This window comes from Choloepus didactylus, chromosome 2 (genome assembly GCF_015220235.1).
Source record: "Choloepus didactylus isolate mChoDid1 chromosome 2, mChoDid1.pri, whole genome shotgun sequence".
NCBI lineage: Eukaryota > Metazoa > Chordata > Mammalia > Pilosa > Megalonychidae > Choloepus > Choloepus didactylus.
This window is the reverse complement of record NC_051308.1, coordinates 213,618,516-213,638,045: the sequence shown is the minus strand read 5'-3', so window position 1 is coordinate 213,638,045 and position 19,530 is coordinate 213,618,516. Positions and strand designations below refer to the sequence as shown.

At 35.3% G+C, this 19,530-nt stretch overlaps 1 protein-coding gene across 4 annotated transcripts in view; it reads left to right on the top strand.

Annotated features, from left to right (window-relative positions):
* The window catches only part of LOC119527573 (protein argonaute-3), a 180,672-nt gene that overhangs the window by 138,659 nt on the left and 22,483 nt on the right, over positions 1-19,530 (top strand). For 3 of the 4 annotated variants that reach the window (XM_037827735.1, XM_037827738.1, XM_037827737.1), the window contains 3 exons: positions 13,994-14,188; positions 14,540-14,674; positions 17,168-17,269. In XM_037827735.1, the coding sequence (XP_037683663.1) occupies positions 13,994-14,188; positions 14,540-14,674; positions 17,168-17,269 (432 nt within the window). The remainder of the gene's footprint in view (positions 1-13,993; positions 14,189-14,539; positions 14,675-17,167; positions 17,270-19,530) is intronic. The other variant, XM_037827736.1, reaches the window with a different exon arrangement.

The following is a 19,530-nucleotide window of genomic DNA, read 5'->3' as shown; positions in this document are numbered from 1 at the left end:
AGAATTAATAAAGTTAAAATATTAAGCATGATTTTTCTGTAAACCTACAACTGTCTTAATTTTAAAAAGAGAATATTGAGGAAATTGTGCAAAGTGAGCAATACAGACAGGAAAGGAAAAAAAAAACATGAAAGCAGGTTTAAAATATAATAGAGAAGAACCTAAGATGGCAGCTAGGAGACACAGGGCAAAAAAACACCTCCATGAAAAATACTAGATAAAAGCCAGAAAGTGACCCAGAACACCAGTTCCAGCGATGCACCAGCTGGACAAGGTCTGCTAAATCCACAGGGACCGTGCACTTGTGAAACTGGAAGTCTGTGTTCTGAAACAAGTGTGTAAGCCTGCTGAATATTCGGCAGCCACGCTGTGGTGTTGGGAAACCATGGGTTGGCGTTTGGAGGCAAACTAGTTCTTTTTTAGAAACCCAAAAGTGGCTGCAGATACGGCAGTGAGAACCGCGCAGTGAAGCATGGCAGGAACGGGCTGTGTGAACGCCTCAATATCTGGCATGGAAGATAGCCTTTCGTGCACCCGCTGCTAATTGTCTGAGGAAGGCAGAGGTGAGCCAAAAAGGGAAAATAGCCACACCCCTTGCAGCCATCTTCTCAGCGGGCTGGGAACGCTCCTGCCCAGCGCCGGCACCACAGCCCAGAGCTTTGCCAAAAAAAACCATTGTGACAGGAAGTGTTTCCAGCAACACACACACACACATGCCACAATATTGGGCATGGACAGTAGCCTTTTGCGCACCCACGCCTTTTCAGCCATCCTTACAGCAGGCTGGGAACGCACCTACACGGCCCAGTGACCCAGAACTTCCCTTGAGGGACGGCACACACTTGTGACGTAGCACAACCTTCCCTCAGCAGAGGCCCTAGAAGGGCACGCCTTAGAAGAGGGACCCACTCGGAAATCCCAGGGACCATACACCAATACCAAGGACTTGTGAGTCAGCAGCAGAGACAATCTGTGGCAAGACTGAAATGAAGGTTTAGACTCGCAACAGCCTTAAATCTCCAGGAACACCAGGGAGATTTGATTATTAAAGCTGCCTTCCCTCCCTAACTGCTCAGACACACGCCCCACATTCAGGGCAGACAGCACCAAAAACACACGCAAACTTGGTGCACCAATTGGACCCCACAAGAATCAGACCCCCTCACACTACAAAGACAAAGTTGGGGAGAACTGACTTGAGGGGAATAGATGACTCGCGGATGCCATCTGCTGGTTAGTTAGAGAAAGTGAACACCACCAAGCTGTAGACCTGACAAATTAGAGATTAGTCTTTGAATAATCCTGCATATCCTAGAAGAACCCTGTCAAGTAAAGCAAATGCCAAGAGGCCAAAAACAACAGAAAATTTTAAAGCATATGAAAAAACCAGACGATATGGATAACCCGTACCCAAACACCCAAATCAAAAGATCAGAGACACAGTACTTGGAGCAATTAATTAGAGAACTAAAGACAAACAACGAGAACATGGCACAGGATATAAAGGACATGAATAGAAAAGCATAAAGAAGAAATTGCAAGAGTAAATTAAAAAATAGATGATTTTATGGAAATAAAAGAAACTGTTGACCAAATTAAAAAGATCCTGGATACTTATAGTACAAGACTAGAGGAAGCTGAACAATGAATCAACGACCTCGAGGACCACAGAACGGAAAATGAACGAACAAAAGAAAGAATGGGGGAAAAATCAAAATGGACCTCAGGGATATGATAGATAAAATAAAACTTCCAAATATAAGACTCATTGGTCTCCCAATGAGAAGGGGAAGAGAAGGGTAGAGGTCTAGAAAGAGTATTCAAAGAAATTGTTGGGGAAAACTTCCCAAACCTTCTACACAATATGAATACACAAAGCATAAATGTCCAGTGAACTCCAAATAGAATAAATCCAAATAAACCCACTCTGAGACATATTCTGATCAGACTGTCAAATACCAAAGAGAAGGAGCAAGTTCTGAAAGCAGCAAGAGAAAAGCAATTCACCACATACAAAGGAAACAACATAAGACTAAGTAGTGACTACTCAGCAGCCACCATGGAGGCGAGAAGGCAGTGGCATGACATATTTAAAATTCTGAGAGAGAAAAATTTCCAACCAAGAATACTTTATCCAGCAAAACTCTCCTTCAAATTTGAGGGAGAGCTTAAATTTTTCACAAACAAATGCTGAGAGATTTTGCTAATAAAAGACCTGCCCTACTTCAGATACTAAAGGGAGCCCTACCAACAGAGAAACAAAGAAAGGAGAGATATGATGAAAGGTTCAGTACTAAAGAGATTCAATATTGGTTCATTAAAGGACAATAAGAGAGAGAGGGGAAAAAATATATCTGACAAACATAAACCAAAGGATAGGATGGCTGATTCAAGAAATGCCTTCACAGTAATAATGTTGAATGTAAATGGATTAAACTCCCCAATTAAAAGGTATAGATTGGCAGAAGGGATCAAAAAATATGAACCATCAATATGTTGCATACAAGAGACGCATCTTAGACACAGGGACACAAAGATATTGAAAGTAAAAGGATGGAAAAATGTTTCATGCAAGCTACAGCCAAAAGAAAGCAGGAGTAGCAATATTTATCTCAGATAAAATAGACTTTAAATGTAAGGATGTTATGAGAGACAAAGAAGGCCACTACATACTAACAAAAGGGGCAATTCAACAAGAAGAAATAACAATCATAAATGTTTATGCACCCAATCAAGGTGCCACAAAATACATGAGACAAACACTGGCAAAACTAAAGGAAGCAATGGATGTTTCCACAATAATTGTGGGAGACTTCAACACATCACTCTCTCCTATAGATACATCAACCAGACAGAACCAGTAAGGAAATTGAAAACCTAAACAATCTGATAAATGAATTTGATTTAACAGACATATATAGAACATTACATCCCAAATCATCAGGATACACATTCTTCTCTAGTGATCATGGAACTTTCTCCAGAATAGACCATAGACTGTGACATAAAACAGCCTCAATAAATTTTTTAAAAATTGAAATTATTCAAAGCACATTCTCTGACAACAATGGAATACAATTAGAAGTCAATAACTATCAGAGACTTAGAAAATTCATAAACACCTGAGGTTAAGCAGCACACTCCTAAAATAAATGGTTTATAATGTAGAATGTAGGAGAACTAGCGATAGCAATTAATGAAGGGGGAATGATAACCCAATAAGAACAGATAAGCTGTGGTGGGTAAATTTAATGTTCTGGGAATTCCCAGGAATGACTGTGGTTTGTTAATTTCTGATGGGTATGGTAGGAACAAGTTCATAGAAATGATGCTACATTAGGTTATTTTCTTGGGGTAGACGAACATGTTGGAAGTAAAGTAGTTATTTTAGGTTAGTTGTGTTTTTCTTACTCCCTTGTTATGGTTTGTTTGAAATGTTTTCTTATTGTATAACTTGTTTAAAAAAATTTTTTTTATATAGTTAGTTTGAAAAAAAAAAAAAAAAACAATGAAAAAAATATGCAGAGTCGAGCTGGTGGAGAATACAGGGGTGTTGGGCTTCCCCACCTCGATGGTTGCGGATGTGCTCACAGACATAGGGGACTGGAGATTTGATGGGCTGAGCCCTCTACCACGGGACTTGCCCTTGGCAAAACTGTTGCTGCAAAGGAGAGGCTAGACCTGCCTATAATTGTGCCCAAGAGCCTCCTTCCGAATGCCTCTTTGTTGCTCAGATGTGGCCCTCTCTCTCTAGCTAAGCCAACTTGGCAGGTGAAATCACTGCCCTACCCCCTACGTGGGATCTGACACCCAGGGGAGTGGATCTCCCTGGCAACGTGGAATATGACTCCCGGGGAGGAATGTAGACCCAGCATCGTGAGATGGAAAATGTCTTCTTGACCATAAGGGGGGGTGTGAGAGGAAATGAAATAAGCTTCAGTGGCAGAGAGATTCCAAAACGAGCTGAGCGGTCACTCTGATGGGCACTCTTATGCCCAATATAGACAACCCTTTTTAGGTTCTAATGAATTGGAATGGCTAGCACTAAGTGCCTGAAACGATCAAACTACAACCCAGAACCCATGAATCATGTGGACAATTGTATAAAAATGTAGCTTATGAGGGGTGACAGTGTGATTGGGAAAGCCTTGTGGACCACACTCCCCTTCATCTAGTTTATGGATGGATAAGTAGAAAAATGGGGGGAAAAAAAAGAAAAAAAAAAGGCATCCAGTGTTCTTTTTTACTTTAATTGTTCTTTTTCACTTTAATTTTTATTCTTACTATTTTTATGTGTGTGGTAATGAAAATGTCAAAAATTAATTTTGGTGATGAATGCACAGCTATATAATGGTACTGTAAACAATTGAATGTACACTTTGTTTTGTATGACTGCATGGTATGTGAATACACCGCAATAAAAATGAATAAAAAAAAGATATAATAGATCTATTGAAGATTTCTCTTCGAGAGAAAGAAAGAGGAAATAATGGAGAGAAATGACTGAGAACTGAAGAAAAACATGCACCCTTGAATTGAAAGTTCAGGCTGAATTCTGTGCAAGAAAAATAAAAAAATTCAAATCTAACAACCTCTGTGAAACTAAGTATCAGTGATACAGAGAACATCTTAGAAGCCACTATAGGAAAAAACAGATTGCTTTCAAAATAATAAGTCAAACTAACAAATTTCTTTGTCATTTCCTCTTTATCTCCAGTGCCCAGAATAGTAATTTGTAAATGAAAAGTTCTGAATTTAGTTGAACGAATAAAATTAATAGCTCTATAAACCTTCCTGTAGTTAGCACTTCCATAATGTAATGCATGTCTTTTCCCATCCCTTTATTTTCCATCTTTCTTTGTCATTTTGTCCTAGATTGGTCTCATATAAGCAGTATAAGCGATTGGTTTTATCCACTCTGTTAGTCATTAAAGAATAAACAATCCCTGTCTTATATAAGTCTTAATCACACGTGACCAAATTGGGTTTTATGACCTCACCTTGCTGCAAAAAAGGCTAGGAAATAGAGGGATAATACTTGTACCAAAGTAAAACAGTAAAGAAAAATATAGATTAATCTCACATGCAGTTATAGGTATCACATTCAAACATGTTAACTAAAGGATTTCAGGTAGGATTTATCCTAGAAAGGTGAAGATGGTTCAATATCAGAAACTCTTATCCTTGTAATCCCCAGTATTAACAAATTAATGAAGCAGGATGAAGAATCCAAGGCTCAACCTCTGAACAGAGACAGCTCTGCACCAAGGCTTACAGAACATGGACTGTATTATTTCAGCCCCCCTCTACCACGCATACTTGTGCAGTAAACAAACCTTCACAGCCATTGGCATGACTCTGATCATCTATCTCAGTATGTGTAACATGAGCATTTGTTAAAATAAATTAAAAATCTAGCAAACTCCAAGCAGAAGGTAACTTCCTTAGCCCAAAAAAGGGCAACTACAAAATATATATCTACCAAAAAATGCATAGTAAGCCCCATGCTTTGTTGAAATGTTAGAAAATTGCCATTTTCAGGAACAAGACAAGGATGACCTCTTTCATCTCTTCTTTTAGACATGTACTGAAAGTCCTAGGTAATACAATAAGCCAAAGCAAAGAAGTTAGGTAATTGAAAATGAAGAAATAAAATGGTTATTCCCAGAGATATGATTTCTTTGTGAAAATTCAGAGAATCTACAAACTATTAGAGCTAATAAAGAATTCAGAAAATTCACATAAAAACTGATACCGTTCCTATACACTAGTAATACCCAACTAAAAATGAAAAAATAAAAGAGTATCCATTCAGAATAGCAATTCTAAATAGGAAATAAATCTAACAAAAGGTGTATAAGATCTGGAAGTTCCCAAAGCATTATTTAGAGACATAAAAGAGCTTAATAAATGCAGCAATAAAACCCCCTGTGCATGATTGAAAGAGTCCGTATTATGAAAAAAACTTAGTATTATAAAAATGTCTGCTCTCCCCAAATTAATCCATAAATTAAATATAATCCTAATCGGTGTCCAGATAGTGATACTTCATAAACTAGTTAAGCAGATCCTAAAATTCATACTGAAGTGTAAAGGACCAAGGCAATTTAATAAAAGAATGGGGATTGAGGGCTAAGATCTCTCCTTACCAAATAGCAAAACTTTCTAAAGCCATAGTAATTAATGCAATATGGTATTGACACATAAATAAAACAATGGAATATAATACCCCAGAAATAGATCCATGTGTATGGGAACTAGGAATATGACAGAGGTAGCATTACAGATCTGGAGGGAAAGCATAAATAATAGTGTGGGGACAATAGGCTTCCATGTAGAAAAATAGATAAGTAGATCTCTACATCACACTATAAAAATTAAGGTGATTAAAAATTTTAATATGAAAAGCCAAACTTTTAGAAGAAAATATAAAAGAATATCTTTATGACATCAGAGTGTACTGTAAGACAAAATACATAAACCTTTATATTTATATTACCTCATGTTTTTCTTAAACTTCTATGCAACAAGATACTATATTCAAAATTAACAGGTAGTACAAAGTTACAGAAAAAGAGTCATTTTAATTTTGTCCAGTTTGAACCATCTGACTTCCATCCTGAGTTTGGGCCACACTGTTCTTTACCAATTTCCTGTGTTTGTTTCTTTTTGGATCTCTAATGTACACTGCTTTATCACTCCACATTTTTGGAGCCTGCAATAAAGAATTGTTAATAAATAGCAAAAAAAAAAAAATTTAATAGATAACTTCAGTGCATCTAATCAGTAATTGATTAACATTCATAATGGAAATAAATCCTTAGAAATCAATAAGTAAAAGATTGATATTAAAAAGTGTAAGGAATGTAAAGAGGCAATTTACACAAAAGGAAACCTGAATGGTCAGTTAAGATGCTCAGCCTCCCTAATGACCAGGAAAATACACCTTGTAACAATAGGGAAATGCTTTTTACTCAGTGATTTTGGGATGGGAGGGGGAACTGTGGTGTTTAAGGCTAACGAACCAAGTGTTAGAACAGCTAGGAAGAATTGATCTCACAGATGGCATGTGGTAGCAAGAAGTGATAAATCCACTTTGGAAAGCAACTTGGAAATAAAATTGAAGATATGCATACCCTAAAACTCAGAAAATTTCACTTCCAGATAGATGTCATAGATAATCTCACATGTGCAAGGGAGGAGACATGTACAAGGAAGTTTATTACAGTATTATTTGCAATAGCAGAAAAAAAAAATGGAAAACAAGTTAAATGTTAATTGATAGTAAAATGGGTAAATTGTGATATAATCACACAATTGGGTAATACACAACAGAAGCCACAAAACATTAATTTATATTGTTACAGATAGCACATCTGAGGTAAAGGTTTTGTACCAAAGATATTATAATAGAGATGAGGATCATGGTTACTTCCAGGGAGGTAGGAAAGAGAATGGGATCCAGGTGGAGGGATAAAAAAGAGTCTTTTAAACTGTTTTTGTAAAGAGAGGGAGAAATAGAATGCTGGTATTTGTTCAACTTGAGTTGTCCCTAAGGGGACATCAGACTGATGAACAGAATGGTGAATTGGTGGATGGACTTTTGTTTTTTTATTCCCTGGACTTGTCTGTGTGTTTGAAATATTCCATAATAACTATAATAATACTTTTTCTTAACCACTCCATAAGTGATCCTAACATACTGCCAGGATTGAGAAACATTGACCTAAGTAAATGAGATTAAGGGACTTGAATTGAGGAAACAAAGAAAACACGGTGAAATGAAGAGATTGAGAGAAAAGTTACTGAAGCCAAGGCGGAAGAGTTTCAAGAAGGAAAAAAAAAGAAAATACGTCTTTAGATAGGTAATTTAAATCAGAGCCAAAATGTTGTCTTATACAATTGCAGTATCTTTTCTTTTACCAGCCTGAATTTTACCAAGCCTACCTTTGAAGCAAAAGAAATAGAAAAATGTGTCTCTTTGAAATAATACTATGAGTAGACATACAGACAGCATGTCAGAAAATATAGAGAAAATCTATTACAAGGTTATTAAAACTAAAAATTACAGATTAGTAAATCTAAAGAAGTTAGTAACTTCTCTGTTAATAGTTGGAGTTAGAATCTCTTAAGAGAAACGCTTAGTAGGCTTTTATTTGTTCTAGAAAATACCAAAACTATTAAAAATGACGTACTTGCAACCTCATTATGGGGTATATACTTGGAAGATCTGAGAGCAGGGACATGAGTGGACGTCTGCACACTGGTGTTTATGGTGGCAGTATCCACTATTTGCAACGGATGGAGGTGGCCTAAGGGGACATCAGACTGATGAACAGAATGGTGAATTGTGTATGCATATATTAGAATATTGAGCAACTGCAAGAAGGAATGAAGTTGTGAGACACGCAACTAGTTGAATGGATCTTGAGGACAGCAAGTTGAGTGAAGTAGCCAGAAACAAAAAGACAAACATTTTAACACTTCACTAATATGGACTGACTATAATTTGTAAACTCTGAGAATTGACTCTTAGAGCACAGGTTATCAGGGGAACGCTTATTGTAATGGTCCCTAGATTGTAAGCTCTTGCAGTAGTCACATCTATTCCTGAGTTGCAATGGTTATCTCCAAATTCTGAAATGTTGAGCTCTTTGTCTGTAACCTGATTGGTCTCCGGAACTCTGGGTATCTGTGTGTGTGACACCTGAAACTCAAAGTTAGAGCTTGGCAGCCATGAATGTCAGTATTAGCTCATACAGCAACTGTTAAGAAAGCTGAAAAAGAGTTCAGAGTTCAGTTAGATATATGAGTGAAGCCGATCTGGTTAGGACTAAGGCAAATCAGACCAAAGGGTACAGGATGATATTGACTGTGTTTTAAAATTTCAGTATCTGTGTGAAACCAAGGAAAGAGATGTTTATTTGGTGCAGGATCTATATTTTGTGTAGTACACTAAATAATTTAATTTGTATGGTCAGTTTATTCAAATACCATAATTACACGGAACTTTGAATTGGAAGTGAGATCTGGTAGGTTTGTACAGTTTAGTGTGAAATCCGGATTCATCCCAAAGTAATTTGGACAGAAAATGAAAATGCATTTGCAGGGCCCCCTAGGAACTGGGGAAAAATGCGGAAATGGAATTCCCACCTGGGGTATTACTGATATTCTCACAAACATTGAGGACTACCAATTCAGTAGGCCGAGCCCTCAATCTTGGGGCTTGCCCTTGTGAAGTTTGCTACTGCAAAGGAGAGGCTGAGCCTACTTATTATTGTGCCTAAGAATCTCCCCTAGAGGACTTATTTGTTGCTCAGATGTAGCCTCTCTCTCTCTAAGCCCACTCGGCAGGTGAACACACTGCCCTCCTCCCTACATGGTACTTGACTCCCGGGGATGAGCCTGGACCCGGCATCGTGGGACTGAGAAAATCTTGACCAAAAGGGGAAAGCAAAATGAAACAAAATAAAGTTTCCATGGCTGAGAGATTTCAAATGGGGTCAAGAGATCACTCTGGAGGGCATTCTTTTGTGCTATATAGATATCTCTTTTTAGGTTTAATGTATGGGAATAGTTAGAAGGAAATACCTGAAACTGTCAAACTGCAACCTAGTAGCCTTGATTCTTAAAGACAACTATGTAGCTTACATGGTGTGACTGTGTCATTGTGAAAAATCTTGTGGCACACACTCCCTGTATCCAGTGTATGGACAGATGAGTAGAAAAATGGGGACAAAAGCTAAATGAAAATTAGGGTGGGATGGGAGGGATGGAATGCTTTAGGTGTTCTTTTTACTTATATTTTTCTTTTCTTTTTTTCTTTTTCTTTTTTTTTTTTTTTTTTTGGAGTAAGGAAAATGTTCAAAAATTGTTGTGATGAATGCACAACTATATGATGGTACTGTGAACAGTTGATTGTACACTGGATGATTGTATGGTATGTGAATATAACTCAAAATGGAATTTTTAAAACTGACATACTTAAAGTAGCAAATGAATACTTTGAAACAAATAAGATATTGTTGGAACTCTGAGGTGTGTGTACTAGGTGACTAGAAAGTTTGAGTTTTGTTTTATTTTTACATCAAAATTTGTTTTTGAAAACGCTGAAATTGAAGTATTACATTGTTTTATTCACAGAGATATCTATCTTATGGAAAATTGCCTCTAGATGTGAATTCCACATTAAATAATGTTATTAAAATGGCAAACCTCTTAAAATTCAAACCTCTGTAGTCCTGGCCATTTCAGCTTTATGTGAACCAGTAAGCTCAAAATACCACTCTCTGCTATTTCATATAAGACTACCAAAGGAATAGTTATTTACAAGAATTAGGGGGAAATGTGAATGATTCCAAATTTACAGATTTGTAGGACAGTTATTGTCTTCCAATTTTAAGCCTCTGAATGAAGCTAAGTAAAAATATCTAAACATCATGTGAAATATATTAATAAAATGGCAAAGTTCGTAAATTCACGGTAATTAAACTTTGGAAAAATAAGGTTAAAAATTATGCAGCTGATGTTTAGTCAGTGATACAATTTGAATACTATAGAAGAATTAAGACTAGTAGAGAAAAACTGGTGACTGCTTGAGAAAAAGCTTTATTATTTTGAAATAATTTACATGAAAAAATTTTATTGGGTTTGAATGCCTAAACCCATTCTCATTTTCATAAAAGTTTCAAGATTACATTTGTTAATAAAAAAAAAATTGTTCCTTGTAAAGAATGAATATACCCTTGAAGTACAATACCCCAATTCTGGATAATGCCAGGAAAGGAGTTTCCATCATTTGGATAAAAGGCAATTAATACTTTTTTGTCTCTTGCTATTCCCTTTTTTTTTTTTTAAAGTATTTCTCATCCAAGGGCTATCAAGATTTTTTTTGACTTGGTATTATAAAATGTTTCAAGCATACAGAAAAGTAAAGAGAATAATTTAATGAACTCCCATATATACTTATGCAGATTTGATTTAAAATTTTTTAATGTGGGCACATATATATAAACCCTGGAATTGAAATATTACATTTTTTTTCACAGAGATATCTATCTCATATAAAATTTACATATAAAACTTTTTTTGCGATTTTAACCATTTTTAAGTGTACAGTTCAGTGGCATTAATTACATTTACAGTGTTTTGCTATCAGCACAGCCATTCATTACCAAAACTTTTTCATCACCCCAAACAGAAACTCTGTACCCATTAAGCAATAATTCCCTATTCCCTGTCCCCCCTACGACCAATCCCTGGAAATCCTGAATCTGTTTTCCATTTCTATGAATTGGCTTATTCTAGGTATTTCGTTTCAGTGGAATCATTCAATATTTGCCCTTTTTGTCTGGCTTATTTCACTCAATTACGATGTCTTCATAGTTCACCCATGTTGTAGCATGTATCAGAACTTCATTCTTTTTATGGATAAATAATATTCCATTGTGTATATATACCACATTTTGTTTATCCTTTCATCTGTTGATGGACACTTGGGTTGTTTCCACCTTTTGGCTATTGTGAATAATGCTACTATGAACATTGGTGCACAAGTATCTGAGTCCCCACTTTCATTTCTGTGGGGTATATACCTAAAAGTGGAGTTGCTGGGTTCTATGGTAATTCTCTGTTTAACTTTTTGAGGAATTGCCAAACTGTTTTCCACAGGTTATGAACCATTTTACATTTCCACCAGCAATATACAAAGGTTCCAGTTTCTCCACATCCTCATTATTGTCTGTCTTTTTTATTATAACCATCCTAGTGGGTGTGAGGTGGTATCTCATTGTGATATTGAGTTGTATTTCCCTAATGACTAATGATATTGAGCATTGTTTCATGTGCTTATTGACCATTTGTTTTTCTTCTTTGGGAAAATGTTCAAGTCCTTTGCCTATTTTTTAATTGAGTTGTCTTTTTATTGTTGTGCGGTAGGAGTTTTTTATATAGTCTGGATATTAAATCCTTATCAAATATATGGTTTCCAAATATTTTCTTCCATTCTGTAGGTTATCTTTTCACTTTATTGGTGGTGTCCTTTGAAGAACAAAAGTTTTTAATTTTGGTAAACTCCAGTTTATCTGTTTTTTCTTTTGTTGCTCCTGTTTTTGGTGTCATACCTAAGACTCCATTCCCAAATACAAGGTCCTGAAGACTATCCCCTGTTTTCTTCTGATATAATATTTTTAACATTGCCATATTTGTTTCATCTGTTTTTTATTTTAAAGTAAATTAAAAATAATCATAGCATTTAACCCCTAACAATTCAGCATTAATCTCTGAAAAAGATATAATAATTCATAAAAAATAAAGGCAATACCACTATCACATCTAATAAAAGTAGTAATAATTCTCTTAGATCTGATACTTGGTCATATTCATATGTCTCCAGGTGTCCCCAAAATTTTTTCAATCAACTGTTCAAACCATTATCCGATCAAGGTTTTTTCCCCATGACATTCTTGTTGGAAAGACTGGAACAATATTTTTATGGATTTTTTAAGATAATTTTTTAAAGTAATCATTAGAAAATCTCAATTTTAAAAACTGGGGAAGTCATTTCAAGAATAAGACCTGATATAAAATTATTAAATGTTCATAGAAGTGATCTCAAGTTTCTCATTTAAATATTTAAAATATTTTTTAACTTATGGGAATTTTTTCAAAAATTCAGTATTTAATATATATATCACTCCAAATATTTTATTTTTCTTATAGCTGCATCATATAGACAAAACATTTTTTTCACTAAGCTTTATATAATTGCCCTCAAATCCTCTCTGGTTTACCTTATTGTGCCATACAAATATTATTATTCTCTATGTATGACATTATATGAAAAAGGTTAGAATTTAAGCAGTGTAAGAAATTAATTTCATTAGAGTGGTTGAAGGTAAAGCCAGATTGCAGGAATTTGAAGGACAGATATAGAGGCAATAAAGGAACGCTGCCCTTTCATCAAGTTTGATAATGAAGGGATATTGGGAAAAAGGGTAATACCTTGAGGAGGCAGCATAGTCCAAGGGCATTTTTGTAGGATAGGGAAGATTTGGCTATGAATAAGGAAAGCCAAAGGAGATAGAGAAGAAGAGAAGATTTTATTATTGGTGCAACATCTTTATACAACATGGTGGATAAGAGATGCTTAGAATGATGATACAGAAAGGAGTTAAGAATTAGTGAGCATTTTCTTAATATAAGGGAATTTGTGTCTGGTATGGAGCTTAAGGTAGAAAGGCAGATTCTAAGAACTGCTTAAAGGAACTGATTGGAAAAAGTTAAAAGTTTGCTATGAGCAATATTAAGGATCCACACCTACTCAGCTGTTCAACAGTTAGCATGCCTAAATCATATCAAGTTGGAAAGCAACAAATTCGTGATTGTTTAAAGTTATTATTTATTGGTACCTGTCAGCCCAGGAATAGAAACCTAGAATGCAGAAAGTTTAATTGATTCAGGTTTGGCCATGGTAAATACATCAAAAGGACAAGGTACCTGGGGTACCTGAGGTACCTGGAAATAATGGTGTTAACTAACCATAGAGTTCAGGAGGAAATGAAGTCAGGAAGGAGCTAATAGATTTTAGAATTGGTGGCAGTTTGGGGTCTAAAGGAATCACTAAGGTAGAAGAACAATATTTACTAGGAGTGGTGGCCCAGGAGAAAGAAGTCTAAGACATTGCAGTAGGAGAGGGAAAATTCTGATCTTAAAATTTATGAAGCTAACAGTTCTAAAATGACGTCAGAGTCTTAAATATGGCTTCTGGGGTGGATTGCTAAAGTAGAAGAGATATAAAAAGAAATCGAAGGTTTGAATGGATCATCTTTTTTACTTATTTTCTTCCTCTTAAAGACTTAAGTAACTTATTTTTTATTGCTTTCAAAGTGAAAATGCACTAAATAGTAATGTTATAGTAAAATACAAATGTAAGCATAATCCAGGTAGTTTTTATTTTCTTAATTTATATTTTTCTTTACCTTTTCAAACCTAGGTTGTAGGTAGTATGGATGCCCACCCAAGCAGATACTGCGCCACAGTAAGAGTTCAGAGACCCCGACAGGAGATCATCCAGGACTTGGCCTCCATGGTTCGGGAACTTCTTATTCAGTTTTATAAGTCAACTCGGTTCAAACCTACTCGTATCATCTTTTATCGAGATGGTGTTTCAGAGGGACAGTTTAGACAGGTTGGTTCCCTGGGATCTCATCATGCTACAATTAAACCAGATACTGTGTTTATAAATACGATATCTAACTCTGAAGTTAAAAACCTTACATTGAGATTTCCTAAAGTTAAAATTTGATGCTTCATTAGATTTTCCTTTTAAAAATGCTCACTTAAGATAAGAATGTGGAAGCTTTGATTGCTAAGACCATGCTGTGATAATAGTTAAGAAGAAATACAGAGTATATTTGGCTGTAAAGTGGTGAAATTGAGAAATTCTAAGACTAAATCATTATATTACTTTGAAGTATGTAGAAGACTATATTTGACTATATAGCTGACTATATCAAATCTTTCTATTCATATTCTCTAGGTATTATATTATGAACTTCTAGCAATCCGTGAAGCCTGCATCAGTTTGGAGAAAGACTATCAACCTGGAATAACTTACATTGTAGTTCAGAAGAGGCATCATACTCGATTATTTTGCGCTGACAGGACAGAACGGGTAATCTCACATCTGTTGTAATACTGTTATAAGCCCAGCTTATCTAACATTTTTCATAGAGCCCTTAACAAGCACCTAACACTCCAAAGTTCAAAATCCCATTCTGCTTTTTCATTATTATGAGGAAACCTTTATAGTTTTAAAATTGTTCTTTGTATTCATATTTTCCAAGATGTTCAGATGTTCAGAAGAAAAAAGTTAAAATCCTTTTTAAAATATCTTGACAAAATTTAGTTTTTGTAAAATCTGTGAACTTTCTAGAGTGGTTAGGATAAATTCATGCATACTTTTAAACAATGTTCCTTTAAAATTCACAGAATTATGTTTCTATTTTATAATATAAACATGTATTTTATGATTTGGAAGAGAAGGGAGATATATAAGTATCTAGGGATATGTTGTCTTCTTATCTGTGTACAACATAGGCAAGTAGCAATTTTGCTATCATTTCTATTGCCCTGCCCAATTGCCCCCATCTGGCAAATCTTGCAGCAGAGAAACCTAATGGTAGCATGTTAGTACCCCTTGGGAAAAGAATTCAGTGGAAAGGACTAAGAGAGAGAGGAGTTCCTTCTCTTTGGCATACTTACTAGCTCTGTAACTTCGGGCAGGTAACTTAACATCTCTGTATCTGTTTCTTTCTTGGCATGATATTTATAATATTAGTATCTACCTTATTTGGGTTGTTGAGAAGAATAAACAAATTAAAATATATAACATACTTAGAAAATTTTGTCATATATTAAGTAATCAATAAAGATTAGTTGTAGGGGTGGTGGTAATAGTGGTGATGGCAATAATAGAGAAGAGGAAATAATAATAGACAATGTTCTGTTTTTCTTAAATTTAACTCATTTAATCCTCAAAAACAACACTATGAGATAGTTACTATTATCCCCGTTTTATACATGAGGAAAGTTGTCACATGGACATAAAATAACTTGCCTGAGGTTACAAAGCTAATAATTGGTAGAGTTAGGATTCAAATCCAGGCAATCTGCCTCCAGAGTGCTCTGAACCACTGTGCTGTATACCATCTGTCTAATCGCAGTAGTTACAGTTTTATTATGGCCTCCAGGTTGTTAAAGGCCTTTGATCCCAAATTGCTAAGTATATTTCTATACTTAGAAAACCAAATGTTTCTTCAAAAGTAGGATTAGGAAAGCCTATATTAGGTTTAATGATTACAAAGTCTGACATTAATTGTGTCAGTCCTTTGTATATATGATTTTCTTTCACCTTTGCTCTAGATAATGCTACTGATACTAGGTGAAGAGTAATTATAGATGAGGAAATGGAGACAAGGAAATATAAAATAACATGCCCTAAATCATACTGGTAGGTGGTAGAGCTGTGATATAAACCAAGGCAGTCTATTGCCTCTCTAAATAGGGTACAACATTTTATAGGTATTAATTAGATGATTTATGTGTTGCTAATTTATTAGAGTTAAGTTTCAGGTTTTTTTTAAGTAGGCATAATTGAATAGATTATGAGCTATTACCTTTGTTTTGTTTAGTAAAGGCTAGCCTGTTGATCCACACAACTATAACTCAAGTCACTACCTAATGGTAGTCTCTTACATGGCAAAAATAATGTCTGAGTCAGTAAAATAGTTTTTGATTTGCTGGCCTTGTAAACTTAGACTTATGGTTAATTTTAAATATGGTGAGGATAAGGAGGAGATGGGTATACATATGCATTTTTAAATATCTCATTGGGAACTTTTCGTTATCAGGAATTGTGAATCATTTTAGTCACATCATATCTGCTCTGTTTTCTTGCAAGATATTGAAATTGATAGTATGAAGTAAAAGTTATAGGGCCTTTGCAGATATTTCAGTGTATTACTCCCAGTTGTGCTGTTTATTGTGAGCTATTGGGCAAATTATAAAAAAAAATTATTAAAAAAAAAAACACCACCACCTGAGAATTGGTTTCCCCAAACAATGGGAATAATACCTGACTTTCAGGATTATTATGATGAGAAACAGTGTATGTAAAGTACCTGGCACATTAATGCCCGACAAATGGTGACTATTGATGTTATTGTCAGCATTCTTTCTCTCTAAATGTACAGTGTTCTCCAAGGAAAATACTTATTTTCACAAGTAAACACATTTAACAGTACCTGCTTTGTACTGATACCATAAATCCTGAGCACTTAAAGTAACTGGAAAAAAAGTTTTAAATGTCTTCCTCCCAGATTGGGAGCAACTGCTAGCTAAGCAGTAGTAGAAACTAAGTAACTCCTTATTGTTTATCAGTTCTTGCTTTCAACAACATATAAAAATAGGAAGAAAAGGAAGAATAGGAATTTGTGTCAGGTAGGTAGGACTAGAATAAGATCTGTTTTTAATGCCTGCTTACGTAATAGCTGAAAATAGTGAAACATGGGATCAGCCTATATATTTATATATCTTTTGCAAAAAGCTTTCAGGCGCATTCTTTACCTTTGTCTTATTTGTTTAAATTTTGACCAAACGAATCTAGGTAGGAAGAAGCGGCAATATCCCAGCTGGAACAACAGTTGATACAGACATTACACACCCATATGAGTTTGATTTTTACCTCTGTAGCCATGCTGGAATACAGGTAAGCCTACACTTTGAATGAAATGTTTTAATACAGAAATTTCCATTCTTATGTCTACTTTTTACATCTCAGAAAAAGGAAAAAGAAATCCTCTTCTTTACATTCCAAATTGTTTTCACATGAAATTTAGATGAAACTTTAATTAAATAAATTTCTTCCCCTCACTTACCATGAGAGGTGCTTATTTCTATGAAAATACTAGAATATATAATTTAAAAGAATGAATCTCCCTAAAGTGATTCCTTAATTTAACCTACAACTTCAAAAAATTTTAAAGTACCTGATTGTTCTTTTGACATTTACTTCTTTTTGATGATAATAGTTCATAGAAAACTTTCATTTACTGGCAGATATTGAACATATGAAAGAGCTCAATTATACCATTACAGCTTTATGTTTCAGTGGAACTATATGTTAAACAATTTTAAGAGTCTTTTCTTTCTCTTTTTAGAAAATCTTTTTTTTTAATTTGTTAACTATACTAAGTAGAATTTATGCTTTAATTCAATGCTTCGCAAACATTCCAACAGCAGAGAGTGAACCCACACTCCTAGAATTTCTGAGGGGATATAGCCCAAAACTGTTTTAGGTTCTTAGCAAAACAAAGTTTAATAGTACCTCTAGAGATTGAACCTGTATCACTGAGTGCTAGTACTGTGGCTTTTTAATAAATATCAACAGAGTGGGAATAAACGATTCTCTATTAAAATAAATTTTGTAAATGCTGGTTAAACAGGTTTTTTACTCTAGAACTTTTGGGGACCATTGTTATGCTAATGGTCATTCTGAATCTTCAAGACAGGAATATTTCTACACTGTTTTTAATCAGGAACTTTAGCAATTACTTTTCCTTTGGGACACTGTGATGGTTTGAAGCTGTATGTACCCCAGAAAACATCATGCTCTTTCATTCCTGTGGGTGTACACCTGTTGTGGGTGGGACCTTTTTATTAGATTATTTCAGTTGGTGTATGCCCCAGGTGGGTCTTAATCCTCTTACTGGAGTCCTTTATAAGAGGATAAAACACACAGAGAAGCTCAGAGAAGAAAGCCCGCGAGAAGCTGAGAGAAAAGGACACAGAAGCTCAGAAAGAAAGCCGCACAGACAGCAGCCAGGAGGTGAAAGCAACAAAACCCGAGAAAGAAGGACCAGCAGTCGCCACCATGTGCCTTCCCATGTGACAGAGGAGCTGAGGATGCCAGCAGCCTATCTTCAGAGTCCAGGTATTATCTTGATGATGCGTTGATTTGGACATTTTTCACAACCGAAGAACTGTAAACTTCTAAGTTAATAAATCCCCATTGTAAAAGCCAACCATTTCTGGTTTATTGCATTTCATCAGCTTTAGCTAACTAAAACAGGCACCAATTCAAAATTTCTGTTCTAGTTCACAAATAACCAAGAATACTTAATAGAAACTAAAGATTGTGTTTTTTACATGTCTTCTCAGCTTATTTGAATCTTCACACTTCTCTGAGATTTAAAAAAAAAACAAACAAACAGGTCTTCCAATCATTTCTAACGAGTTTAATATAAGAGTTTATTTTATTTAATTACTTCTTTTAAATCTATCAGTAACAGGTTTTTTAATGACATTTTGGCCAAATTCCATAGCTTCTTGACACTTTTAGAAATTAGTTTTATTGGTGTTTACGACTCAGTTCCATTCCCCCCTCCTCATTTTATTTTGAAGTAAAACTATTCATTTTTTTAAACAGCTTTATTGAGATATAATTCACATACTATACAATTCACCAATTTAAAATGTACAATTCATTAGTTTTTAGTTTATTTAAAGATATGTTGCACCAATCACCACAGTCAGTTTTAGAACATTTTTGTCACCTCAAAAAGAGACCCAGTTGCCATCTGGTAGATTTGTACAATTTCATGTGAAATCCCGATACATCCCAAAGTAATTTGGGCAGAGAATGAGGTTACATTTGCAGCACTCCTCTGGGGAACTGGGGAAAAATGCAGAAATGTTAGACTTCCCCACCTGGGCTGGGGTATTACTGATATTCTCACAAACATTGAGGGCTAGCAATTTGATAGGATGAGCCCTCAATCTTGGGGCATGCCCCTGGTGAAGTTTGTTGCTGCAAAGGAGAGGTTAAACCTACTTATAATTGAGCCTAAGAGTCTCCCCCAGAAAACCTCTTTGTTGCTAAGATGTGGCCCCCTCTCTCTCTCTCTAAGCCCACATAGCTGGTGAACTCACTGCCCTCCCCCCTACATGGGACATGACTCCCAGGAGTAG